This window comes from Notothenia rossii (assembly GCF_949606895.1).
Source record: "Notothenia rossii genome assembly, chromosome: 9".
NCBI classification, from domain to species: Eukaryota; Metazoa; Chordata; class Actinopteri; order Perciformes; family Nototheniidae; genus Notothenia; species Notothenia rossii.
Window position 1 is genome coordinate 82,351,082 of NC_136907.1, and position 27,578 is coordinate 82,378,659.

At 45.1% G+C, this 27,578-nt stretch overlaps 2 protein-coding genes across 18 annotated transcripts in view; one reads left to right on the plus strand and one right to left on the minus strand.

Moving 5' to 3' along the window:
- Window positions 1-131: 131 nt before the first annotated feature.
- LOC307018351 (inositol monophosphatase 1-like) lies at window positions 132-27,504 on the plus strand. Of its 3 annotated transcripts, XM_079648581.1 has the most exons (10): window positions 135-358; window positions 1,917-1,991; window positions 2,438-2,571; window positions 2,643-2,747; window positions 2,863-2,908; window positions 11,248-11,356; window positions 11,631-11,739; window positions 19,612-19,763; window positions 19,833-19,972; window positions 27,486-27,504. In XM_079648581.1, the coding sequence occupies exons 2-9, from the start codon at window positions 1,929-1,931 to the stop codon at window positions 19,955-19,957; spliced, it is 843 nt and encodes a 280-aa protein (XP_079504707.1). In that variant the 5' UTR covers window positions 135-358; window positions 1,917-1,928; the 3' UTR covers window positions 19,958-19,972; window positions 27,486-27,504. The 3 variants fall into 3 exon arrangements, with proteins under 3 accessions (XP_079504708.1, XP_079504707.1, XP_079504706.1); XM_079648582.1 differs by lacking the exon at window positions 27,486-27,504 and having other exon boundaries at window positions 132-358; window positions 1,920-1,991; window positions 19,833-20,043; XM_079648580.1 differs by lacking the exon at window positions 27,486-27,504 and having other exon boundaries at window positions 137-358; window positions 19,833-20,043.
- LOC307018348 (E3 ubiquitin-protein ligase RNF31) overlaps window positions 20,174-27,578 on the minus strand; it is a 41,034-nt gene continuing 33,629 nt past the window's right edge. For 3 of the 15 annotated variants that reach the window (XM_079648564.1, XM_079648573.1, XM_079648572.1), the window contains 4 exons: window positions 27,438-27,561; window positions 23,947-24,031; window positions 20,821-20,989; window positions 20,174-20,677 (listed from right to left, as the gene is read on the minus strand). In XM_079648564.1, coding sequence (XP_079504690.1) covers window positions 20,528-20,677; window positions 20,821-20,989; window positions 23,947-24,031; window positions 27,438-27,561 — 528 coding nt within the window. In that variant the 3' untranslated portion in view covers window positions 20,174-20,527. Of the gene's footprint in view, window positions 20,704-20,820; window positions 20,990-23,946; window positions 24,032-27,437 lie in introns of those variants that run through there. The other 12 variants (XM_079648569.1, XM_079648570.1, XM_079648571.1 and 9 more) reach the window with 12 other exon arrangements.

Here is a 27,578-nt window from a genome sequence, read left to right on the forward strand (position 1 = left end):
TCCTGTCATCATTAATGGATGTCTCTTTAAAATGACCGCTCAGAGGAGAGGAGTTCTCATTTCTCTAACCGCCTGCTGCTTCCCCTCCTCTCTCCTCGGTTCCCCTCCTCAGTCCTCCGCTCGCATCTCCTGTGGGCGGGACTAAGTCTCGAGGATAGGAGTCGAGGAGGGGAAATTTGAGTATTGAGAAACCTCTCCAGTCAAACTCCTGGTCTGATCAGTGTGCTCCGCACTCCCATCAGCAGGGGGCGGCAATGCTCCTTTAAACGCTGCCACCCGCCATTAGACCGTAACAAGAAGAAGCAGGAGCAGAAAAGGAAGAAGAGGAGGAAGAAGAGGATTATCTGCAGCTTCACAGGTGAGCTCCGGGTCGCGGGGAATTGTCCATAAATCTTCTCCTCTCCTCTGTTTGACGTCACGGGGTTAAGGGGTAGAGGATAGGAGAAATCAAAATGGAGTTGTTTTGCTCTTTATGAACGGGACAACAGAGAAACATATTCTGCATGAGGTTTAAACTGAAACGTATTCCCCCACCCTCTATACCCCCCCCGCCCCCGTATTAATCCGACATATTTTAAAATGAAATATAAATGTATTTATGATAAACGTGTTAGTCCTTAACCTATCACTGTGTATATATTCAAACTTTAAAGGTGTATTATTCACATTGTCCTGGTGCAACATGCTTTCCACAGGATTAAAATAGGGTTACAATAATAATTACTGTCTTTAAATAAAGACAGTAATTATTACTTTATTAACAAAGCATAGAATTACTAACAAAGCACTTACATACTAATAAAGGGCTGGCTTATCTAAAGCCAGTTGAGTAGCTCTTGAAATGTTTTAGCTCTATGAACCTGATGAACTTATATGATTCTGTTTTCTTCAAGGTTGTATCTTCCTGGTCGAACGCATTTATTGTGAGTCGCTTTGGATAAAAGCGACAGCTAAATGTAATGTAATGTAATGTTTATTAAAGACAGTCATAAACTGTTGAACTACTTTCAGCAGAATAACTTCCAAAGTCCGGATGGTGTTTTAACATCAGAAGATATTAAAGGTCCCATGTCATGGCCATTTCTACTGATCATGATACAGCATCTCTGTATAGTATGTGTATTCACTCTCTGTCCTACACGGCTTGTTGGAGCTCCTGCCCCCCCCCCCCCCCCCCCCCCCTCCCTGTGAGCCCACAGTGCTCTGATTGGTCAGCTCGCCCACTCTGTTCTGATGAGTCCACCCCCGTTACAGCGGAACATCAGTGATGATGTGTTACAATGGCGTTTGTTAGCAACCAGGAAATGACCCCAGTAATGACAAACAGATGAGAATGCTGCGTGGGGTCTGGGTGCTGTGTTGGGGGGCTTGCTGCTCTTTGAGGCTCGGAGCGGACAGTGTGGGCTGGGTTACTGGTGTCGTTTCCTGGTTGCTGCGTGGGGTCTGCGAGACATCGAGAAACTCAGCCCAAACTCAGTCTGAGCACACACACACACACACACACACACACACACACACACACACACACACACACACACACACACACACACACACACAGCCAGTGTGTGTGTCTGTGTGTGTGTGTGTGTGAGGAGCTCCGCGGATTGGTCGTTACGTCACTATACTCAGGAAGCAAACAATGGAGAAAGAGAAATGTCCAACGAGGCGTTCTGGGGCAGACAGGTCTTCTCTGTGTTACTCCTTACAGGGTGTACTTTGAGGGTTTGTGACTCTGCAGACCGTTCACATGCAGAAGCTTGGGGGACGGGTCAGAACCAGAGAAGCAGGACATGGGACCTTTAAAGAACATCAGAAAGATATTATTAAAGATATTGTGATATGAACCTCCTGAGGTGTCACACACCTTTGAGCTTTTGTTTTGAAAGGGAAAGTGACTCTTCCTGTTTCTCCTCCAGAAGAACTTCAACATGGCCGACGCCTGGAAAGAAGCCATGGAGCTGGCAGAGAAAACAGCGAGGAGAGCGGGGGAGGTGTGTGTGTGTGTGTGTGTGTGTGTGTGTGTGTGTGTGTGTGTGTGTGTGTGTGTGTGTGTGTGTGTGTGTGTGTGTGTGTGTGTGTGTGTGTGTGTGTGTGTGTGTGTGTGTGTGTGTGTGTGTGTGTGTGTGTGTGTGTGTGTGTGTGTGTGTGTGTGTGTGTGTGTGTGTGTGTGTGTGTGTGTGTGTGTGTGTGTGTGTTCAGTGGTCACCTAAGTATTCCAGTCCTGTATGTTGCATGTTTTTATTTGATTATATTTACTTGTTTAAAGTGAAATGTATCTTCAGGTTGACTTACAAAATCTGTCAGGACTACAGATGAAAAATAACTGTGTGTGTGTGTGTGTGTGTGTGTGTGTGTGTGTGTGTGTGTGTGTGTGTGTGTGTGTGTGTGTGTGTGTGTGTGTGTGTGTGTGTGTGTGTGTGTGTGTGTGTGTGTGTAGGTGGTGTGTGCTGCGCTGCAGGTGGAGCGCTCTGTGATGACGAAGAGCTGCTCGGTGGATTTGGTGACTCAGACTGACCAGCAGGTGGAGCAGCTGATCATCCAATCAGTGAGGGACAAGTTCCCAACGCACAGGTGACAAGCCCCGCCCCCTTCACATGCCAAGTCCCACCCCCTCACAGTTTGTTTATAGAGTGTGTGTGTAGGTTCATAGGGGAGGAGTCAGTAGCTGCAGGTGAGCCCTGTGTCCTGAGTGATGAGCCCACCTGGATCATCGACCCCATCGACGGGACCACCAACTTCGTGCATGCGTGAGTTTACTTCCTGCCTGGGTTTAACTCAGTGTTACCTGTGGAGGTGTGTATTGATCACCTGTGGAGGTGTGTATTGATCACCTGTGTGACTCTCTGATCCTCTGCTCTGTAGATTTCCTTTTGTTGCTGTTTCCATCGGCTTCTCTGTCAACAAGCAGGTGAGACTGCAGCAACACCTGTTCCTGTACAAGTGTGTATACATATATACACACACATGTACACACACACACACACACACACACACACACACACACACACACACACACACACACACACACACACACACACACACACACACACACACACACACACACACACACACACACACACACACACACACACACACACACACATACATATGCATACACAGAACAGCCATAACATTATATATATATCAGAGGTTAACCGTGTCTATCACATCTGGACCTTCTGTAGACACAAACCCCCCCGCCGTTATAATGTCCGTCTTTTCACTGAATGGTCGTCTTGTAAAGTGTACTCACAACAACATCATCTTCACCTGTTTCCATTTCAGCGTTTAAAACAATAAAACAGATGAATTGCTCCGTGGCATTTCTCTGGGTCCTCTGTCTCTCTCCAGTTAACTAGCAGGCCTTCTAGAGCACCTGGAACCGAGGGGAACTCTGAAAGAACACGCCCATTGGCTACAAATCAATATCTGATTGGTTGATCAACCTGTCAGTCCAAACGCTCTCACAGTGTGAGGGCATTCTATCAAGGATATAGAATACCATGTTGAAGGACATTCTACCCAGAGACCCAGAAACACATCGGATTGGTTGCTTTTGTTTCTAACACAAAGCCACTGAAATGCGTCGTGCATGGACCGAGAAGGACAAACAAATCAACGTAACACTGTAATATTACAGATGAACCACACAGATACCATTCTCTTTTATTTACATCATGTCACTTGTTAGACGGTTTTATCCAAAGCGACTTACATACTCAATACTGTGGCCAATCCCCACAGGAGCAATTTGGGGTGAAGTGTTCCTGGGTGTTCTCTGAATACCTTGAAGGCCCTGACGGTTCACCACTGATATATATATAAAGGCAGTATATGTACTGTATATATGTTTATGTATGTATATGTACTGTATATGTACATATATAACGTTCCTGCTAAATGACTTCTTCACCTCTCGTGAACTGGATTTTATGTTTCTGACGGAGACCTGGGTCCACGCTGGAGAGTATACACCGTTCTCTGAACTTCTTCCTCCTGACTGTACTTTCTTCAGCTCCCCCCGTGCCACCGGCCGTGGTGGGGGCATAGCATCAGTGTTTAGAGCTAATGTCCAATGCCGATTGCTTGGCCCTGTAACTAGCTACGCTAGCTTTGAGTTGCAGCGTTTTGAACTTACCCGGCCTCGCCTGTGCTCTGCGCAGTCGTGTATCGTCCGCCAAAGTGCAATAAGGATTTCATAAATGACTTTTCTGACTTTCTGTCCGGGATCATGGTGAAATATGATCGTGTTTTGATCTCCGGAGACTTCAATGTCCATGTGTGCTGAAACCTCTGGTTAGGGACTTTTTAAATCTCCTTGATTCTTTTGGTCCCTTTCAGTCCGTGGCTGGCCCAACACACGACAAAGGACACACTTTGGACTTGGATAGATTGGACTGTCTGTCTCTGTGGATGAAATCTGTGCAGCAACGCGTATCTCAGACCATTTACCGGTTCTGTTTACAACCTCGATCCCTTCTGCAGGAGTCGAATCACGTGCCCCTGCACGTCGTCTGCGTTCAATTAACCCCTTAACTGCCTCACAGTTTTCAGATGCTTTTAATACTTATCCGATTTGTAAAATAGAGGTGAACTGTGCTCTTAGTGCTGATGAGCTTATCTCCATGTTTGACTCGACATGTACACTAATACTGGATTCTGTTGCTCCTTTTACGCTTGGACGCACCAAAGTTCTCTCAGAGCCGTGGCTAAATGACTGTACTAATGCCCTCAGACGCGCGTGCAGGCGCGCAGAGAGAAAATGGAAAAAGGATAAACTCCATGTCTCCTTAGAAATCCTTCGTGCTTGCGTTTCCGACTACCAGACGGCAGTCAAAGCAGCCAAAACAGAGCACATTTCTCTGTTCATCTCCAAAAACAGCCATAAACCTCAGGTTCTTTTTAATGTCCTCAACTCGATCATTAATCCCTGTGATGTTTCTTCTATTGTGCCATCGACTACTCTCTGTGATACATTTCTTACATTTTTTATTGAAAAAGTATCTGCTCTTACGGCCCGTCCACACAGCGGCGTGCGTTAACGCTTCACCATTCACTTTGAATGGGGTGACGTCACTTTTCGCCGAACTGCATCGTGGGAAGCGACGCTGCAAAAGTTGAGCAAAGTTCAACTTTGACGCCTCAGCTGTCCTGGTGCTGTTAGACCTGACAGCTGCCTTCGACACTGTGGACCATAGCATCCTGTTGGCTTGAACAGTCCGCAGGCATCACAGGCTCTGCCCTTGCATGGTTCAGGTCCTACCTGACAGACCGTAGCTTCTCAGAGCAGCTAGGTGCCTTCTCCTCTGCTAAAGCCCCTCTTACCTGTGGAGTTCCCCAAGGCTCTATCCTGGGCCCCATCCTCTTCCCACTGTATGTGCTGCCCCTAGGTTCAATTCTCACTAAACACAATATCCCCTTCCATTGTTACGCTGACGATGTACAGATCTATCTGCCACTCAATTCAAATGTCAAACACTCACTACAGCAGTTGATGGACTGCTTAGCAGAGATAAAATCCTGGCTGAGCAAAAAGTTCCTCAACTTCAATGAGAGCAAGACCGAGGTCATCTTTTTTGGACCCCGACCTCCAGCCTCTCCGGTTGATATTCTGGGCTCCCTCAAAAAAAACATCCTCCCCTCTTTCATGAACCTTGGAGTGACCTTCAATAGCACTTTTTAATTTGATAAGCAGGTCAACACTGTAGTCAAAACCTGCTTTTTTAAAATACGGCTATTGGCTAAGACCAAGTCGTTTTTATCTTTTAAAGACTTGGAAAGGGTTATTAACGCCTTTGTTACCTCGAGACTGGATTACTGCAACGCTCTGTATGTGGGTATGGACCAGGCCTCAATTAAACGCCTGCAGCTAGTGCAGAACGCAGCTGCACGTCTTCTGACTGGCCACAAAAAGGTTCAGAACTGATTTTAAACTCCTTTTATTTGTTTTCAAAGCCCTAAATGGGCTGGCTCCGGCCTATGTAGCTGAACTCCTCCAGCGCTACACCCCAGCCAGAGCTTTAAGGTCTGCTGACCAGCTGCTGCTGATAGTGCCCAAGACCAGGCTCAAAACCCGAGGGCACAGAGCCTTCGCAGCAGCTGGCCCCAGGCTCTGGAACACTCTGCCCCTCCACATGAGGTCGGCCCAGACCCTAGGGGTTTTTGAAGGACGAACGTGTTTGTGAGCTTGTTGTTTCTACACGGACCACTATTGCGGTAAGCATGCTGTAACTTCCGGTTGTTGTTGTCATCTCCGGGTATCCCGTGTGCCTGTTCTGTTGCTGATAGCTTATTATCTTAAACTTAATCAATCGGTTTAAAACTCTTGATCACGGCAACTGCCTGACGTTGTAATCACACGTTACTACAGCTTAAGCACTCACAATCTCCTTCTCTTAGCGACTGTAACTCCACAGTTTCCTACACTCTTTTCGGGTTTGCTAAAGGTAGCTACTTTAGCTTGATAGCTAGCCATGGCTCTTTCCCCACCCTCGGGTGCTATTTCCTGCTCTACCTGTCTCATGTTTGGTTACTTCCCTACCTCCTTTACTGGTACCGATACATGTGTTAAATGTAGTATAGTTGTTAGGTTGGAGGCGGGAATCATAGCCATAGAAGCCCGGCTCCGCATCTTAGAAAATAACTCAGGGACAGTAAAGCCCATGTTAGCCGGTGCGGACCGGCAAAAGGTAGCTCCGCTTAGCCGTCCCCCGGCAACTCCCGAGCAGCAGGGAGACTGGTTGACCGTTCAGAAGGGGCATAACGCGAAACCCGCAGGTCCCCACCAACCCGTTCACGTATCTAACAGATATTCCCCACTCAGCGAGACACCCGCTGAGAAGCCAACTCTGGTTATTGGTAGCTCTATTATGAGACACGTGAATTTAGAGACCGAAGCGTCCACAGTCACATGCATTCCGGGGGCCAGAGCGGGCGACGTTGAGGCGCATCTAAGACTGCTGGCTAAAAATAAACGTAAATACAGTAGGATTGTTATTCACGTCGGTGGTAATGATGTTCGTTTACGCCAATCAGAATGCACCAAACTCAATGTGGCGTCGGTGTGTAGTTATGCTAAAACAATGTCGGACACCGTAATCTTCTCTGGTCCCCTCCCCAATCTGATCAATGATGACATGTATAGCCGCATGTCATCATTTCAGCGCTGGTTGCCTTGGTGGTGCCCAGCAAACAATGTGGGCTTCGTGAATAATTGGACAGCCTTCTGGGGAAAACCTGGTCTGATTAAGAGAGACAGCATTCATCCTACTTTGGAAGGTGCAAATCTCATTTCGGCAAACATTTCAGGGCTCTGTGACTTAATCCATGACAAACTGGAGTTGAGACCAGGAGGCGGAGTCTTACACGCTTCTCTGCGCTCTCTCCTAGGCAGTCATCCATAGGAATCCTGAAACCAATAAAATACCCAATATTAACGGTGTGTGTGTCTGCCCAAGGACAATTTAAGGTAAAACCTAATAGAGGTGTCATACATAATAACCTAATCAAAGTAAATGTAACAACTACTACAGTGCAACAAAACAGGAAGATGAAATGTGGTCTCTTAAACATAAGATCTCTAGCATCTAAAGCAATACTGGTAAATGATTTAATATCAGATTATAATATTGATATATGCTGTCTCACTGAAACTTGGTTGAGACATGAAGAATATGTCAGCATAAATGAGGCCACTCCACCCAGCCATATCAATACTCATATTGCCCGAGGCACGGGCCGAGGAGGTGGAGTTGCAGCAATCTTTGACTCAAGTTTACTTATCAATACTAAACAAAAATTAAATTATACCTCCTTTGAAAGCCTCATTTTCAGTCTTACGCATCCGACCTGGAAAACTTTGCAGCCAATCTTATTTGTTACAGTGTACCGTGCACCAGGTCCTTATTCAGAATTCTTATCAGAATTCTCTGAGTTTTTATCAGCTTTGGTTCTTAAAACAGATAAAGTCATTATCGTAGGTGACTTTAATATTCATGTTGACGATGATAAAAATAGCCTCACTGTTGCATTTAACTCTATATTAGATTCTGTTGGTTTCTATCAGAGTGTAAATAAACCAACCCACTGCTATAATCACACTCTCGACCTTGTTCTGACTTATGGTATTGAAATTGAGCAACTATTAGTCGAACCGCATCATCCTGCTTTATCCGACCATTTCTTAGTAACTTTTGAAGTACTGTTACTAGACTACAAAGCATTAGCCAAAAGCTCCTGCAGCAGAAACCTATCTGTTAGTGCTATAGCCAAATTTAAGAAAGAGATTCCACCAATACTTAACTCGATAGCATGTCTGCATGTAAGGGAGGAAACTTATACAAAATGTACACCACCCCAAATTGATCATGTTGTTGATAGTGCTACAGATGCGCTGCGAATCAAATTAGACCCTGTTGCTCCTTTGAAAAAGAAGAAAATAAAACAACATAGATTAGCTCCATGGCATAATGCCCAAACCCGCAAAATAAAGCAAAAGTCGAGACAACTTGAAAGGATATGGCGTTCCACTAAACTTGAAGAATCTCGTTTAATTTGGCATATTACTCTGAATGAATATAAGAAAGCACTGCGTAAAGCGAGAGCAGCCTACTACTCTTCATTAATAGATGAGAATAAGAATAATGCAAGATTTCTTTTCAGCACTGTAGCCAGGCTGACAGAGAGCCACAGCTCGACTGAGCCTTCTATTCCCATAGCACTCAGTAGGAATGATTTTATGTGCTTTTTTAACGATAAAATTGTTACTCTTAGAAACAAAATGAATGACTTCTTGCCTTTGACCAGTATAGTGTTATCAACAGCTCCCGGAAACCTAAGTTCTAATATTAAACTAGATAGTAAACTAGAATGCTTTTCAGCCATAAACCTTGAACAATTAAATTCAATGATTCTCTCTTCTAAACCATCAACGTGTATCTTAGACCCGATTCCAACTAAGCTGTTAAAAGAACTTTTTCCATTAATTAGCACTTCTTTTTTAAACATTATGAATATGTCTTTATTATCAGGCTATGTTCCACAATCATTCAAAGTAGCAGTGATAAAACCGCTTCTTAAAAAGCACAACCTCGATCTAGAGGTTTTAGCCAACTATAGAAATATTTCTAATCTTCCGTTCCTCTCAAAGATTCTTGAGAAAGCAGTCGCAAAACAACTGTGTGATAACTTAAAAAAATATGATTTATTTGAAGATTTTCCGTCTGGCATTAGAAGACAACATATATCCTATTGCAAAGACTAGAGCACTTAGTTGGCATACAGGGAACTGCTTTAGGCTGGTTTAGGTCCTATCTATCTGAACGCTCTCAGTTTGTACGTGTCAACGATGAGTCTTCCACGCAAACCAAAGTTAGCCATGGAGTGCCACAGGGCTCAGTGCTTGGACCTATTTCGTTCACATTATATGCTTCCGTTAGGCAATATTATAAGGAATCATTCTGTAAACTTTCATTGTTATGCGGATGATACTCAACTATATTTATCAATCAAGCCTGATGAAATTAATAATCTAAATAAAATTAAAGACTGCCACAAGGACTTGAAAATGTGGATGACCTTAAATTGTTTTGATGTTAAACACGACCAAAACTGAAGTTATTGTACTTGGCCCAAAGAATATACGAAACAAATGATCTAAAGATATACTAACTATGGATGGCATTAATTTGGCCTCCAGTGAGACTGTAAGGAATCTTGGTGTTATATTTGATCAGGATTTATCCTTTAACACCCACATAAAATCAATTTCAAGGACCGCCTACTTCCATCTACGTAACATTGCAAAAATCAGGCATATCTTGCCTCAAAACGATGCAGAGAAACTAGTCCATGCATTTGTTACTTCAAGGCTGGATTATTGTGACTCCTTATTATCAGGGTGTACCAAGAAGTCAGTCAAATCGCTTCAGCTGATTCAAAATGCTGCAGCCCGTGTACTAACCAGAGTTAGGAAAAGGGACCACATTACTCCTGTTCTGGCTGCCTTACACTGGCTCCCTATAGAACACAGGATAGAATTTAAAATTCTTCTTCTGGCCTACAAAGCCCTTAATGGGCAGACACCATCTTACCTTAAAGAACTCATTATACCCTACTGTCCTACTAGGGCATTGCCTTCCAAGAATGCAGGGTTGTTGGTTGTTCCTAGAGTCTCTAAAAGTACAATGGGAGCCAGAGCCTTTTCTTATCAAGCTCCACTTTTGTGGAATCAGCTTCCAGTTTGTGTTCGGACGGCAGACACCCTATCCGTTTTTAAGAGTGCGCTTAAGACCTTCCTTTTTGATAAAGCTTATAGTTAGGGCTGATTAGATTCAGCCCCTAGTTTTGCTGATATAGGCTTAGTTTGTCGGGGGACATCTTACTTCTTCCTTCTCTCTGTCTATACCTGTGTACTCTCATGTTCCGATTAACCCAGCTTCCCCAAATGTCTTTCTTTTTGGTGTCTATATACGCCGGGATCCGGAGTCATGGATGATCCTGCGGTCCTGTGTTATGGATCGCGAGTCCTGGATCTTGAGTCGTGGCTGTGGTCCTGGATCATAAGTCCTGGATGGATATCCTCGTGGATTCATCTTCCTATTATACACACATGCATTTCCAAACATTTGGTCTACCTATGGTGCAAATGTATTATCTTTTCAATTTCCACACGGCATCTATTGCACGTCTGTCCGTCCTGGGAGAGGGATCCCTCCTCTGTTGCTCTCCCTGAGGTTTCTCCCATGTTCCCCTTTAAACTGTGGGTTTTCTCTGGAAGTGTTTCCTTGTACGATGTGAGGGTCTAAGGACAGAGGGTCTAAGGACAGAGGGTCTAAGGACAGAGGGTCTGAGGACAGAGGGTGTCGTGTTGTCATACTGAAATTCTGTACAAACTTTGAAGTCCACTGAGACAAATGTAACATTTGTGATATTGGGCTATATAAATAAACATTGATTGATTTATTGATTAAATCTACTCTTAAAACTCACTTCTTCTCCCTGGCCTTCTAGTCAGAGCGGAGCACGACTCCTGAGTTTTCCCTGAGTTTTCTATATATCTGTTGTAATTTATTGTCTTTTATTATGAATGTAGTAATGTGTTTTTATGTGATTGTAGTATTTATCACATGTACAGCACTTTGGCCCGACCAAAAATCGCTTTTAAATGTGCTTTATAAATACGCTTTATAAATACACTTTGATTTGATTTATATATGTATATATACTGTACCTCCATGTGTCCTGCAGATGGAATTTGGGGTGGTGTTCAGCTGTCTGGAGGATAAGATGTACACGGCCAGGAGGGGGGGGGGCGCCTTCTGCAACGGAGAGAGGCTGCAGGTCTCCAGCCAGGAAGGTCTCATCATATACTGTATATACACTATCTATATATATATATATATATATATACTCATATAGTGCAGTAAAACTGTGTGTGTGTGTGTGTGTGTGTGTGTGTGTGTGTGTGTGTGTGTGTGTGTGTGTGTGTGTGTGTGTGTGTGTGTGTGTGTGTGTGTGTGTGTGTGTGTGTGTGTGTGTGTGTGTGTGTGTGTGTGTGTGTGTGTGTGTGTGTGTGTGTGTGTGTGTGTGTGTGTGTGTGTGTGTGTGTGTGTGTGTGTGTGTGTGTGCAGATATCCAGCAGGCGATGGTCTGCACAGAGTTCGGCTCCAGCAGAGACCCTGAAGTCGTGGAGAAAATTTTCTGCAGCCTGAGAGCCGTGCTGAGCATCCCTACACACGGGTTAGTGTGTGTGTGTGTGTGTGTGTGTTGTTGGAGGCCAGTATTAGACCTCCTAATCAGGGCCGTATCCAGGATTTCCTAAATACCTAGGTCCAAACATGTTAGGGGGGTTCGGGGGGACACCCTCCGAGATTTTTGGGATTTTCATGATCTAGTTAGGTGTTTTTTAAGTCCTGTGGGGGGGTCACACACTGAATAATATATTGATTTCAAACCATGTCAGTGGGCTGACAATGTCAGAATACATTATTTTTTAAAGTGTGATAAATAAGAATCAGTTGATTGTTGCTATTAATGATCAGGACATGCAGAAGAGGCTAAAATGATCACAAAACATTTTGAACATTCATTTCCCATGTCTCTCTCCTTTCCATAACCTGCAGCCTCTCTTCCATCTTCTTGAGTCTCTCTGTCTTCTTCCTGTTCATTACTCTCTCTGTCCTCTACTCTTTCTCTTTGTTCAATCTCTCCCTCCTTGTTCACTGTTTGCTCCTCCTCACTTGTCGCTCCTGCCAGTGAATCAAAAGCAATTCAGCCATTCAGTTCATTTCACTTGTTTGTTTTCATTCTTCTTGTCATTTAAATCTGTTTTGTTTGATTCTCAAAAGAGAACAAAGATGTCAGCAAATTGTGTTTTATACAATTGTATGTTATTATGACATCATAACTGCAATAGATGTATGTTGTTTTACAATGATACCTATTGTCTATAAATGAAGACTAAGTTATAGATAGATGGATAGATAGATGGATAGACAGATAGATAGAGAGATAGATATATAGATGGATGGATATAGATAGATAGATAGATAGATGGATGGATATAGATAGATAGATAGATAGATAGATAGATAGATATATATAGATGGATGGATATAGATCGATAGATAGATAGATAGATAGATGGATGGATAGATAGATAGATAGATAGATGGATGGATGGATATAGATAGATAGATAGATAGATAGATGGATGGATAGATATATAGAAAGATGGATGGATAGATATATAGATGGATGGATATAGATAGATAGATGGATGGATATAGATAGATAGATAGATATATAGATGGATGGATATAGATAGATAGATGGATGGATATAGATAGATAGATAGATAGATATATAGATGGATGGATATAGATAGATAGATAGATAGATATATAGATGGATGGATATAGATAGATAGATAGATAGATAGATGGATGGATATAGATAGATAGATGGATGGATATAGATAGATAGATGGATGGATATAGATAGATAGATAGATAGATAGATAGGGTTATTAAGCCTACATTTTTGTGTGACTGTACCTGCAGTTCCTCCCTGACTTCCATCTCTCTCTCTCTCTCTCTCTCTCTCTCTCTCTCTCTCTCTCTCTCTCTCTCTCTCTCGGCCTGTCCTGTTTCGAGTCAGTGTAAAAAGAAAACAATACAATGTTATATCTTCAATGTTTTACTCAAATTGAAATGAAAGAAAAGCATTACAACGTTTGTTAAAAGGTAATCCTTCTGACATTGGATGAATGTAATTCACTTTAGCTCTCTAGCTAGTTTATTCACGCAATTTAAACCAAAGTGTAGCCTCTGGAGCTCTCCTCCCTGGAGAACAGAAGCACAAGCAGCCGCTGGACTCAGATCTCTAGATACCTCATCTCTCCTCTGGACTCAGATCTCTAGATACCTCATTTCTCCTCTGGACTTAGATCTCTAGATACCTCATCTCTCCTCTGGACTCAGATCTCTAGATACCTCATCTCTCCTCTGGACTCAGATCTCTAGATACCTCATCTCTCCTCTGGACTCAGATCTCTAGATACCTCATCTCTCCTCTGGACTCAGATCTCTAGATACCTCATCTCTCCTCCTCTGGACTCAGATCTCTAGATACCTCATCTCTCCTCCTCTGGACTCAGATCTCTAGATACCTCATCTCTCCTCTGGACTTAGATCTCTAGATACCTCATCTCTCCTCTGGACTTAGATCTCTAGATACCTCATCTCTCCTCTGGACTCAGATCTCTAGATACCTCATCTCTCCTCTGGACTCAGATCTCTAGATACCTCATCTCTCCTCTGGACTCAGATCTCTAGATACCTCATCTCTCCTCTGGACTCAGATCTCTAGATACCTCATCTCTCCTCCTCTGGACTCAGATCTCTAGATACCTCATCTCTCCTCCTCTGGACTCAGATCTCTAGATACCTCATCTCTCCTCCTCTGGACTCAGATCTCTAGATACCTCATCTCTCTTCTGGACTCAGATCTCTAGATACCTCATCTCTCCTCTGGACTCAGATCTCTAGATACCTCATCTCTCCTCTGGACTCAGATCTCTAGATACCTCATCTCTCTTCTGGACTCAGATCTCTAGATACCTCATCTCTCCTCTGGACTCAGATCTCTAGATACCTCATCTCTCCTCTGGACTCAGATCTCTAGATACCTCATCTCTCCTCTGGACTCAGATCTCTAGATACCTCATCTCTCCTCTGGACTCAGATCTCTAGATACCTCATCTCTCCTCCTCTGGACTCAGATCTCTAGATACCTCATCTCTCCTCTGGACTCAGATCTCTAGATACCTCATCTCTCCTCTGGACTCAGATCTCTAGATACCTCATCTCTCCTCCTCTGGACTCAGATCTCTAGATACCTCATCTCTCCTCTGGACTCAGATCTCTAGATACCTCATCTCTCCTCTGGACTCAGATCTCTAGATACCTCATCTCTCCTCTGGACTCAGATCTCTAGATACCTCATCTCTCCTCTGGACTCAGATCTCTAGATACCTCATCTCTCCTCTGGACTCAGATCTCTAGATACCTCATCTCTCCTCTGGACTCAGATCTCTAGATACCTCATCTCTCCTCTGGACTCAGATCTCTAGATACCTCATCTCTCCTCTGGACTCAGATCTCTAGATACCTCATCTCTCCTCCTCTGGACTCAGATCTCTAGATACCTCATCTCTCCTCTGGACTCAGATCTCTAGATACCTCATCTCTCCTCTGGACTCAGATCTCTAGATACCTCATCTCTCCTCCTCTGTACTCAGATCTCTAGATACCTCATCTCTCCTCTGGACTCAGATCTCTAGATACCTCATCTCTCCTCTGGACTCAGATCTCTAGATACCTCATCTCTCCTCTGGACTCAGATCTCTAGATACCTCATCTCTCCTCTGGACTCAGATCTCTAGATACCTCATCTCTCCTCTGGACTCAGATCTCTAGATACCTCATCTCTCCTCCTCTGGACTCAGATCTCTAGATACCTCATCTCTCCTCTGGACTCAGATCTCTAGATACATCATCTCTCCTCTGGACTCAGATCTCTAGATACCTCATCTCTCCTCCTCTGGACTCAGATCTCTAGATACCTCATCTCTCCTCTGGACTCAGATCTCTAGATACATCATCTCTCCTCTGGACTCAGATCTCTAGATACCTCATCTCTCCTCCTCTGGACTCAGATCTCTAGATACCTCATCTCTCCTCTGGACTCAGATCTCTAGATACCTCATCTCTCCTCTGGACTCAGATCTCTAGATACCTCATCTCTCCTCTGGACTCAGATCTCTAGATACCTCATCTCTCCTCTGGACTCAGATCTCTAGATACCTCATCTCTCCTCTGGACTCAGATCTCTAGATACCTAATTTCTCCTCTGGACTCAGATCTCTAGATACCTCATCTCTCCTCTGGACTCAGATCTCTAGATACCTCATCTCTCCTCCTCTGGACTCAGATCTCTAGATACCTCATCTCTCCTCTGGACTCAGATCTCTAGATACCTCATCTCTCCTCCTCTGGACTCAGATCTCTAGATACCTCATCACTCCTCTGGACTCAGATCTCTAGATACCTGATCTCTCTTCTGGACTCAGATCTCTAGATACCTCATCTCTCCTCTGGACTCAGATCTCTAGATACCTCATCTCTCCTCCTCTGGACTCAGATCTCTAGATACCTCATCTCTCCTCTGGACTCAGATCTCTAGATACCTCATCTCTCCTCTGGACTCAGATCTCTAGATACCTCATCTCTCCTCCTCTGGACTCAGATCTCTAGATACCTCATCTCTCCTCTGGACTCAGATCTCTAGATACCTCATCTCTCCTCCTCTGGACTCAGATCTCTAGATACCTCATCTCTCCTCTGGACTCAGATCTCTAGATACCTCATCTCTCCTCTGGACTCAGATCTCTAGATACCTCATCTCTCCTCTGGACTCAGATCTCTAGATACCTCATCTCTCCTCCTCCGGACTCAGATCTCTAGATACCTCATCTCTCCTCTGGACTCAGATCTCTAGATACCTCATCTCTCCTCTGGACTCAGATCTCTAGATACCTCATCTCTCCTTTGGACTCAGATCTCTAGATACCTCATCTCTCCTCTGGACTCATATCTCTAGATACCTCATCTCTCCTCCTCTGGACTCAGATCTCTAGATACCTCATCTCTCCTCTGGACTCAGATCTCTAGATACCTCATCTCTCCTCCTCTGGACTCAGATCTCTAGATACCTCATCTCTCCTCTGGACTCAGATCTCTAGATACCTCATCTCTCCTCTGGACTAAGATCTCTAGATACCTCATCTCTCCTCTGAACTCAGATCTCTAGATACCTCATCTCTCCTCCTCTGGACTCAGATCTCTAGATACCTCATCTCTCCTCTGGACTCAGATCTCTAGATACCTCATCTCTCCTCCTCTGGACTCAGATCTCTAGATACCTCATCTCTCCTCTGGACTCAGATCTCTAGATACATCATCTCTCCTCTGGACTCAGATCTCTAGATACCTCATCTCTCCTCCTCTGGACTCAGATCTCTAGATACCTCATCTCTCCTCTGGACTCAGATCTCTAGATACATCATCTCTCCTCTGGACTCAGATCTCTAGATACCTCATCTCTCCTCCTCTGGACTCAGATCTCTAGATACCTCATCTCTCCTCTGGACTCAGATCTCTAGATACCTCATCTCTCCTCTGGACTCAGATCTCTAGATACCTCATCTCTCCTCTGGACTCAGATCTCTAGATACCTCATCTCTCCTCTGGACTCAGATCTCTAGATACCTCATCTCTCCTCTGGACTCAGATCTCTAGATACCTCATTTCTCCTCTGGACTCAGATCTCTAGATACCTCATCTCTCCTCTGGACTCAGATCTCTAGATACCTCATCTCTCCTCCTCTGGACTCAGATCTCTAGATACCTCATCACTCCTCTGGACTCAGATCTCTAGATACCTGATCTCTCTTCTGGACTCAGATCTCTAGATACCTCATCTCTCCTCTGGACTCAGATCTCTAGATACCTCATCTCTCCTCCTCTGGACTCAGATCTCTAGATACCTCATCTCTCCTCTGGACTCAGATCTCTAGATACCTCATCTCTCCTCTGGACTCAGATCTCTAGATACCTCATCTCTCCTCCTCTGGACTCAGATCTCTAGATACCTCATCTCTCCTCTGGACTCAGATCTCTAGATACCTCATCTCTCCTCCTCTGGACTCAGATCTCTAGATACCTCATCTCTCCTCTGGACTCAGATCTCTAGATACCTCATCTCTCCTCCTCTGGACTCAGATCTCTAGATACCTCATCTCTCCTCTGGACTCAGATCTCTAGATACCTCATCTCTCCTCTGGACTCAGATCTCTAGATACCTCATCTCTCCTCCTCCGGACTCAGATCTCTAGATACCTCATCTCTCAGCTGGACTCAGATCTCTAGATACCTCATCTCTCCTCTGGACTCAGATCTCTAGATACCTCATCTCTCATCTGGACTCAGATCTCTAGATACCTCATCTCTCCTCTGGACTCAGATCTCTAGATACCTCATCTCTCCTCCTCTGGACTCAGATCTCTAGATACCTCATCTCTCCTCTGGACTCAGATCTCTAGATACCTCATCTCTCCTCTGGACTCAGATCTCTAGATACCTCATCTCTCCTCTGGATTCAGATCTCTAGATACCTCATCTCTCCTCTGGACTCAGATCTCTAGATACCTCATCTCTCCTCCTCTGGACTCAGATCTCTAGATACCTCATCTCTCCTCCTCTGGACTCAGATCTCTAGATACCTCATCTCTCCTCTGGACTCAGATCTCTAGATACCTCATCTCTCCTCTGGACTCAGATCTCTAGATACCTCATCTCTCCTCCTCTGGACTCAGATCTCTAGATACCTCATCTCTCCTCTGGACTCAGATCTCTAGATACATCATCTCTCCTCTGGACTCAGATCTCTAGATACCTCATCTCTCCTCCTCTGGACTCAGATCTCTAGATACCTCATCTCTCCTCTGGACTCAGATCTCTAGATACCTCATCTCTCCTCTGGACTCAGATCTCTAGATACCTCATCTCTCCTCCTCTGGACTCAGATCTCTAGATACCTCATCTCTCCTCTGGACTCAGATCTCTAGATACCTCATCTCTCCTCCTCTGGACTCAGATCTCTAGATACCTCATCTCTCCTCTGGACTCAGATCTCTAGATACCTCATCTCTCCTCTGGACTCAGATCTCTAGATACCTCATCTCTCCTCTGGACTCAGATCTCTAGATACCTCATCTCTCCTCTGGACTCAGATCTCTAGATACCTCATCTCTCCTCTGGACTCAGATCTCTAGATACCTCATCTCTCCTCCTCTGGACTCAGATCTCTAGATACCTCATCTCTCCTCTGGACTCACATCTCTAGATACCTCATCTCTCCTCTGGACTCAGATCTCTAGATACCTCATCTCTCCTCTGGACTCAGATCTCTAGATACCTCATCTCTCCTCTGGACTCAGATCTCTAGATACCTCATCTCTCTTCTGGACTCAGATCTCTAGATACCTCATCTCTCCTCTGGACTCAGATCTCTAGATACCTCATCTCTCCTCTGGACTCAGATCTCTAGATACCTCATCTCTCCTCCTCTGGACTCAGATCTCTAGATACCTCATCTCTCCTCAGGACTCAGATCTCTAGATACCTCATCTCTCCTCTGGACTCAGATCTCTAGATACCTCATCTCTCCTCTGGACTCAGATCTCTAGATACCTCATCTCTCCTCCTCTGGACTCAGATCTCTAGATACCTCATCTCTCCTCTGGACTCAGATCTCTAGATACATCATCTCTCCTCTGGACTCAGATCTCTAGATACCTCATCTCTCCTCTGGACTCAGATCTCTAGATACCTCATCTCTCCTCTGGACTCAGATCTCTAGATACCTCATCTCTCCTCCTCTGGACTCAGATCTCTAGATACCTCATCTCTCCTCTGGACTCAGATCTCTAGATACCTCATCTCTCCTCTGGACTCAGATCTCTAGATACCTCATCTCTCCTCTGGACTCAGATCTCTAGATACCTCATCTCTCCTCTGGACTCAGATCTCTAGATACCTCATCTCTCCTCTGGACTCAGATCTCTAGATACCTCATCTCTCCTCCTCTGGACTCAGATCTCTAGATACCTCATCTCTCCTTTGGACTCAGATCTCTAGATACCTCATCTCTCCTCTGGACTCAGATCTCTAGATACCTCATCTCTCCTCTGGATTCAGATCTCTAGATACCTCATCTCTCCTCTGGACTCAGATCTCTAGATACCTCATCTCTCCTCCTCTGGACTCAGATCTCTAGGGTTAACCCTAACCCTAACCCTAACCCTAATGACCGAGGTCCGGACCTCGGTGACCTCAATGGTGGATACGGCCATGCTCCTAATTGACAGAAGCTATTGAGTCTCAATTTCCGAAACCACATACATGTTATACTGTGAGTATCGAACAACGTGACATAATGCATTTTTATTGTGAGTTATATACGTGTGTGTGTGTGTGTGTGTGCGTATAGAGTGCGTGGAGCAGGAACTGCAGCGATCAACATGTGTCTGGTGGCCTCTGGATGTGTGGAGGCGTATTATGAGATTGGGATCCACGTGTGGGACATCGCTGCGGGGGTTCTGCTGGTGACCGAGGCGGGGGGCGTGCTGATGGACGTGCAGGGTGAGGAGTTACGCTAACACACAGATGCTAAGTTAACAGATGCTAAGCTAACAGATGCTATGTGTGCAGGCGGGCCGGTGGACCTGATGTCCCGCCGGGTGCTAGCGGCTAACAGCCCGGCGCTAGCTGAGCGGCTGCTGCAGGAGATCCACAGCTTCTGTCCAATCAGAGATGACGCTGCGCCCTCACTCTGAACAAGTGCATTCTGGGTAAAACAGCATGAGATGCATGGTCTGTTTGTAATGTTTGTGAATAATAAAGTTTATGATTAAAACAAAAACTGGACAACTTCTGTTACTGGGAAGGGTTAAAACAGTCAGTCGGGGGCTTTTATATAGTACCCTTACTTTATAAAGTCATAGATATAGTAATTAATGAACATAAACATTTTTTCCATTCAAGATTTATTTCATATATATATATACACAGCAAATGAATAAACCCCCCCCCCCGTTAAATTATTTCCTTAAGGAGAGTAACAACTGCAAAATACTATCTGGGTTAGCGCATGCTAACTGCTGCTAACACTGAGAGAGACAGACACTTAAATACTAAAAGTTAACATCAGCTCGTTATCATCCGCTCCTTAACAACATGTTAACATCAGCTCGTTAACGTGTTAACATCATCTCGTTACCCTCAGCTCGTTAACATCAGCTTGTTAACATCAGCTCGAGCTCGTTAACATCTGCTCATTAAAGTGAACATCAGTCCAAGAAACCGAGAGAGAAGATCATCGGCTGCTCGATCCGTCTTCCTCCCTTTTAATTCGTCCTCTCACTGCAAACGAGGAGCCAATCAGACACCACCGGCTTAATTGTTGACGATGACATCACTAACGGAAGCAGGAAGGAGACAAAATGCTGCCGTCTGATTGGTCGGGGTGTCGGTGAGGAGGCGGTCAGAGATGCTTCCTGAGAGGAACGCTATTGGTCAGAGTCTGCAGAAAGAGACAGAATCATGTGCTCTGATTTGCTGAAGGGATGATGACACATCACAACCTGCAGTTGATTCGTTAATGATTTAACGAGGTGTTGTGAGTGTGTGTGTTACTGACCGCGCGGAGGCGTTCTGTGTACTCTGGCCCCGCCTCCTCAGCTCTCCTGGTCGGCACGGCAACACCCCAGCGCTGAAGCTCTGCCCCCATCTCCGCCACGCTGAAGAGCACTGCGGGGTCGCCATGGCAACGGTTGATCAGCTGCACCAGGCACTCCTTAAAGTGAGACCTGAGGGTCGTTAACCACCATCATCAACCCTCATCATCATCAACCCTCGTCACCATTAACCCTCGTTATCCTTAACCCTCACCACCATTAACCCTCATCATCATCAATCCTCGTTACCATTAACCCTCATCATCATCAATCCTCGTTACCATTAACCCTCGTTATCCTTAACCCTCACCACCATTAACCCTCGTTACCATTAACCCTCATCATCATCATCAATCCTCGTTACCATTAACCCTCGTCACCATTAACCCTCATCATCATCAATCCTCGTTACCATTAACCCTCGTTACCATTAACCCTCATCATCATCATCAATCCTCGTTACCATTAACCCTCGTTATCCTTAACCCTCACCACCATTAACCCTCATCATCATTAACCCTCATCCTCATCATCATCATCATCATCAACCCTCTTCATCATTAACCCTCGTTACCATTAACCCTCGTTATCCTTAACCCTCATCATCATCAACCCTCTTCATCATTAACCCTCTTCATCATTAACCCTCGTTATCCTTAACCCTCATCATCATTAACCCTCATCATCATCATCAACCCTCATCATCCTTAACCCTCCTCATCATCATCATCATCATCATCATCATCATCATCATCATCATCATCATCAACCCTCTTCATCATTAACCCTCCTCATCATCATCATCATCATCAACCCTCTTCATCATTAACCCTCATCACCATTAACCCTCATCATCATCATCAACCCTCTTCATCATTAACCCTCATCACCATCATCATCATCACCATCAACCCTCTTCATCATTAACCCTCCTCATCATCATCAACCCTCTTCATCATTAACCCTCATCACCATCATCATCATCACCATCAACCCTCTTCATCATTAACCCTCATCATCATCATCAACCCTCTTCATCATTAACCCTCATCACCATCATCATCATCACCATCAACCCTCTTCATCATTAACCCTCATCATCATCATCAACCCTCATCATCATTAACCCTCCTCATCATCATCATCATCATCATCATCATCAACCCTCTTCATCATTAACCCTCCTCATCATCATCATCATCATCATCAACCCTCTTCATCATTAACCCTCATCACCATTAACCCTCATCATCATCATCATCAACCCTCTTCATCATTAACCCTCATCACCATCATCATCATCACCATCAACCCTCTTCATCATTAACCCTCATCACCATCATCATCATCATCACCGTCAACCCTCTTCATCATTAACCCTCATCACCATCATCATCATCATCATCATCAACCCTCTTCATCATCAACCCTCTTCATCATCAACCCTCTTCATCATTAACCCTCTTCATCATTAACCCTCATCACCATCATCAACCCTCTTCATCATTAACCCTCATCACCATCATCAACCCTCTTCATCATTAACCCTCATCACCATCATCATCAACCCTCTTCACCATTAACCCTCATCATCATCAACCCTCTTCATCATTAACCCTCTTCATCATTAACCCTCATCATCATCATCAACCCTCTTCATCATTAACCCTCATCATCATCATCAACCCTCTTCATCATTAACCCTCATCACCATTAACCCTCATCATCATCAACCCTCTTCATCATTAACCCTCATCACCATCATCATCATCATCATCAACCCTCTTCATCATCAACTCTCTTCATCATCAACCCTCTTCATCATTAACCCTCTTCATCATTAACCCTCATCATCATCATCATCAACCCTCTTCATCATTAACCCTCATCACCATTAACCCTCATCATCATCAACCCTCTTCATCATTAACCCTCTTCATCATTAACCCTCATCATCATCATCAACCCTCATCACCATTAACCCTCATCACCATTAACCCTCATCATCATCATCATCATCATCATCATCAACCCTCATCATCCTTAACCCTCATAATCATCAACCCTCATCATCATTAACCCTCCTCATCATCATCATCATCATCATCATCATCAACCCTCTTCATCATTAACCCTCATCACCATTAACCCTCATAATCATCAACCCTCATCATCATTAACCCTCCTCATCATCATCATCATCATCAACCCTCTTCATCATTAACCCTCCTCATCATCATCATCATCATCATCATCAACCCTCTTCATCATTAACCCTCATCACCATTAACCCTCATCATCACCATCAACCCTCTTCATCATTAACCCTCATCACCATCATCATCATCATCATCAACCCTCGTTATCCTTAACCCTCATCATCATCAACCCTCTTCATCATTAACCCTCATCATCATCATCATCATCATCATCATCATCATCATCATCAACCCTCTTCATCATTAACCCTCATCACCATTAACCCTCATCACCATTAACCCTCTTCATCATTAACCCTCATCATCATCATCATCATCAACCCTCATCATCATTAACCCTCATCACCATTAACCCTCATCATCATCATCATCAACCCTCTTCATCATTAACCCTCATCATCATCATCATCATCAACCCTCATCATCATTAACCCTCATCACCATTAACCCTCATCATCATCATCAACCCTCTTCATCATTAACCCTCATCACCATTAACCCTCGTTATCCTTAACCCTCATCATCATCAACCCTCTTCATCATTAACCCTCATCATCATCATCATCATCATCATCATCATCAACCCTCATCATCATTAACCCTCATCACCATTAACCCTCACCATCATCATCATCAACCCTCTTCATCATCATCATTAACCCTCATCATCATCATCATCATCATCATCAACCCTCTTCATCCTTAACCCTCACCACCATCAACCCTCATCATCATCATCATCAACCCTCTTCATCATTAACCCTCATCATCATCATCATCATCAACCCTCATCATCATCAACCCTCTTCACCATTAACACGGTAATATGAATATATGATATAATATCAGGTGTAATGAGGGGGGGCTCACTCGCAGTATCCTCTGTACTGAGGGGGGGCGGCTCGTCCACACGCCTCTTCTCTCTCCTCCCTCACCTCCATCACTGGACACACACCTGGACACAGCATCACACACACACCTGAACTCAGCATCACACACACACCTGAACTCAGCATCACACACACACCTGAACTCAGTATCACACACACACCTGAACTCAGCATCACACACACCTGAACTCAGCATCACACACACCTGAACTCAGCATCACACACACACCTGAACTCAGCATCACACACACACCTGAACTCAGCATCACACACACACCTGAACTCAGCATCACACACACACCTGAACTCAGCATCACACACACACCTGAACTCAGTATCACACACACACCTGAACTCAGCATCACACACACCTGAACTCAGCATCACACACACCTGAACTCAGCATCACACACACACCTGAACTCAGCATCACACACACACCTGAACTCAGCATCAAACACACCTGAACTCAGTATCACACACACACCTGAACTCAGCATCACACACACCTGAACTCAGCATCACACACACACCTGAACTCAGCATCACACACACCTGAACTCAGTATCACACACACACCTGAACTCAGCATCACACACACACACCTGAACTCAGCATCACACACACACCTGAACTCAGCATCACACACACCTGAACTCAGCATCACACACACCTGAACACAGCATCACACACACACCTGAACTCAGTATCACACACACACCTGAACTCAGCATCACACACACACCTGAACTCAGCATCACACACACCTGAACTCAGCATCACACACACACCTGGACTCAGCATCACACACACACCTGAACTCAGCATCACACACACACCTGAACTCAGCATCACACACACACCTGAACTCAGCATCACACACACACCTGAACTCAGCATCACACACACCTGAACTCAGCATCACACACACACCTGAACTCAGCATCACACACACCTGAACTCAGCATCACACACACACCTGAACTCAGCATCACACACACACCTGAACTCAGCATCACACACACCTGAACTCAGCATCACACACACCTGAACACAGCATCACACACACCTGAACTCAGCATCACACACACCTGAACTCAGCATCACACACACCTGAACACAGCATCACACACACACCTGAACTCAGCATCACACACACACCTGAACTCAGCATCACACACACACCTGAACTCAGCATCACACACACACCTGAACTCAGCATCACACACACCTGAACACAGCATCACACACACACCTGAACTCAGCATCACACACACCTGAACTCAGCATCACACACACACCTGAACACAGCATCACACACACACCTGAACACAGCATCACACACACCTGAACTCAGCATCACACACACACCTGAACACAGCATCACACACACACCTGAACACAGCATCACACACACCTGAACTCAGCATCACACACACCTGAACTCAGCATCACACACACCTGAACACAGCATCACACACACCTGAACACAGCATCACACACACCTGAACTCAGCATCACACACACACCTGAACACAGCATCACACACACCTGAACACAGCATCACACACACACCTGAACACAGCATCACACACACCTGAACACAGCATCACACACACCTGAACACAGCATCACACACACCTGAACTCAGCATCACACACACCTGAACACAGCATCACACACACCTGAACTCAGCATCACACACACACCTGAACACAGCATCACACACACCTGAACACAGCATCACACACACCTGAACTCAGCATCACACACACCTGAACACAGCATCACACACACACCTGAACACAGCATCACACACACCTGAACACAGCATCACACACACACCTGAACACAGCATCACACACACCTGAACTCAGCATCACACACACCTGAACACAGCATCACACACACACCTGAACACAGCATCACACACACCTGAACACAGCATCACACACACCTGAACTCAGCATCACACACACCTGAACACAGCATCACACACACCTGAACACAGCATCACACACACCTGAACACAGCATCACACACACCTGAACACAGCATTACACACACCTGAACTCAGCATCACACACACCTGAACTCAGCATCACACACACCTGAACTCAGCATCACACACACACCTGCACTCAGCATCACACACACACCTGAACTCAGCATCACACACACACCTGAACTCAACATCACACACACACCTGAACACAGCATCACACACACACCTGAACTCAGCATCACACACACACCTGAACTCAGTATCACACACACACCTGAACTCAGCATCACACACACCTGAACTCAGCATCACACACACCTGAACTCAGCATCACACACACACCTGAACTCAGTATCACACACACACCTGAACTCAGCATCACACACACCTGAACTCAGCATCACACACACACCTGAACTCAGTATCACACACACACCTGAACTCAGCATCACACACACACACCTGAACTCAGCATCACACACACCTGAACTCAGCATCACACACACCTGAACTCAGCATCACACACACACCTGAACTCAGCATCACACACACACCTGAACTCAGCATCACACACACACCTGAACTCAGTATCACACACACACCTGAACTCAGCATCACACACACACCTGAACTCAGTATCACACACACACCTGAACTCAGCATCACACACACACCTGAACTCAGCATCACACACACCTGAACTCAGCATCACACACACACCTGAACTCAGCATCACACACACACCTGAACTCAGTATCACACACACACCTGAACTCAGCATCACACACACACCTGAACTCAGCATCACACACACACCTGAACTCAGCATCACACACACACCTGAACTCAGTATAACACACACACCTGAACTCAGCATCACACACACCTGAACTCAGCATCACACACACACCTGAACACAGCATCACACACACCTGAACTCAGCATCACACACACCTGAACTCTGCATCACACACACCTGAACTCAGCATCACACACACACCTGAACTCAGTATCACACACACACCTGAACTCAGCATCACACACACCTGAACTCAGCATCACACACACACCTGAACTCAGCATCACACACACACCTGAACTCAACATCACACACACCTGAACTCAACATCACACACACCTGAACTCAGCATCACACACACACCTGAACTCAACATCACACACACCTGAACTCAGCATCACACACACACCTGAACTCAGCATCACACACACCTGAACTCAGCATCACACACACACCTGAACTCAGCATCACACACACACCTGAACTCAGCATCACACACACACCTGAACTCAGCATCACACACACACCTGAACTCAGCATCACACACACACCTGAACTCAGCATCACACACACCTGAACTCAGCATCACACACACCTGAACTCAGCATCACACACACACCTGAACTCAACATCACACACACACCTGAACTCAGCATCACACACACACCTGAACACAGCAGAAGGTGACCCGATGCTTTTCTCACTACATCTACAGGTGGAGCCTCACCTGTGTGTGAGTCAGCTGATCTGAGGGGGGCGGAGTCACAGCCGGAGGGAGACACTCTGTAACACTAAGACACAGAGACAC

What these genes read in the sequence shown, in the direction of transcription:
- LOC307018351 (XM_079648582.1), top strand. Translation starts at nt 1,929, where the DNA reads ATGGCCGACGCCTGGAAAGAAGCCATGGAGCTGGCAGAGAAAACAGCG. An exon ending in GCTTCTCTGTCAACAAGCAG is followed by an intron (nt 2,909 to 11,247) that starts GTGAGACTGCAG and finishes TGTGTCCTGCAG; the next exon opens with ATGGAATTTGGGGTGGTGTT. An exon ending in GCAGGTCTCCAGCCAGGAAG is followed by an intron (nt 11,357 to 11,630) that starts GTCTCATCATAT and finishes GTGTGTGTGCAG; the next exon opens with ATATCCAGCAGGCGATGGTC.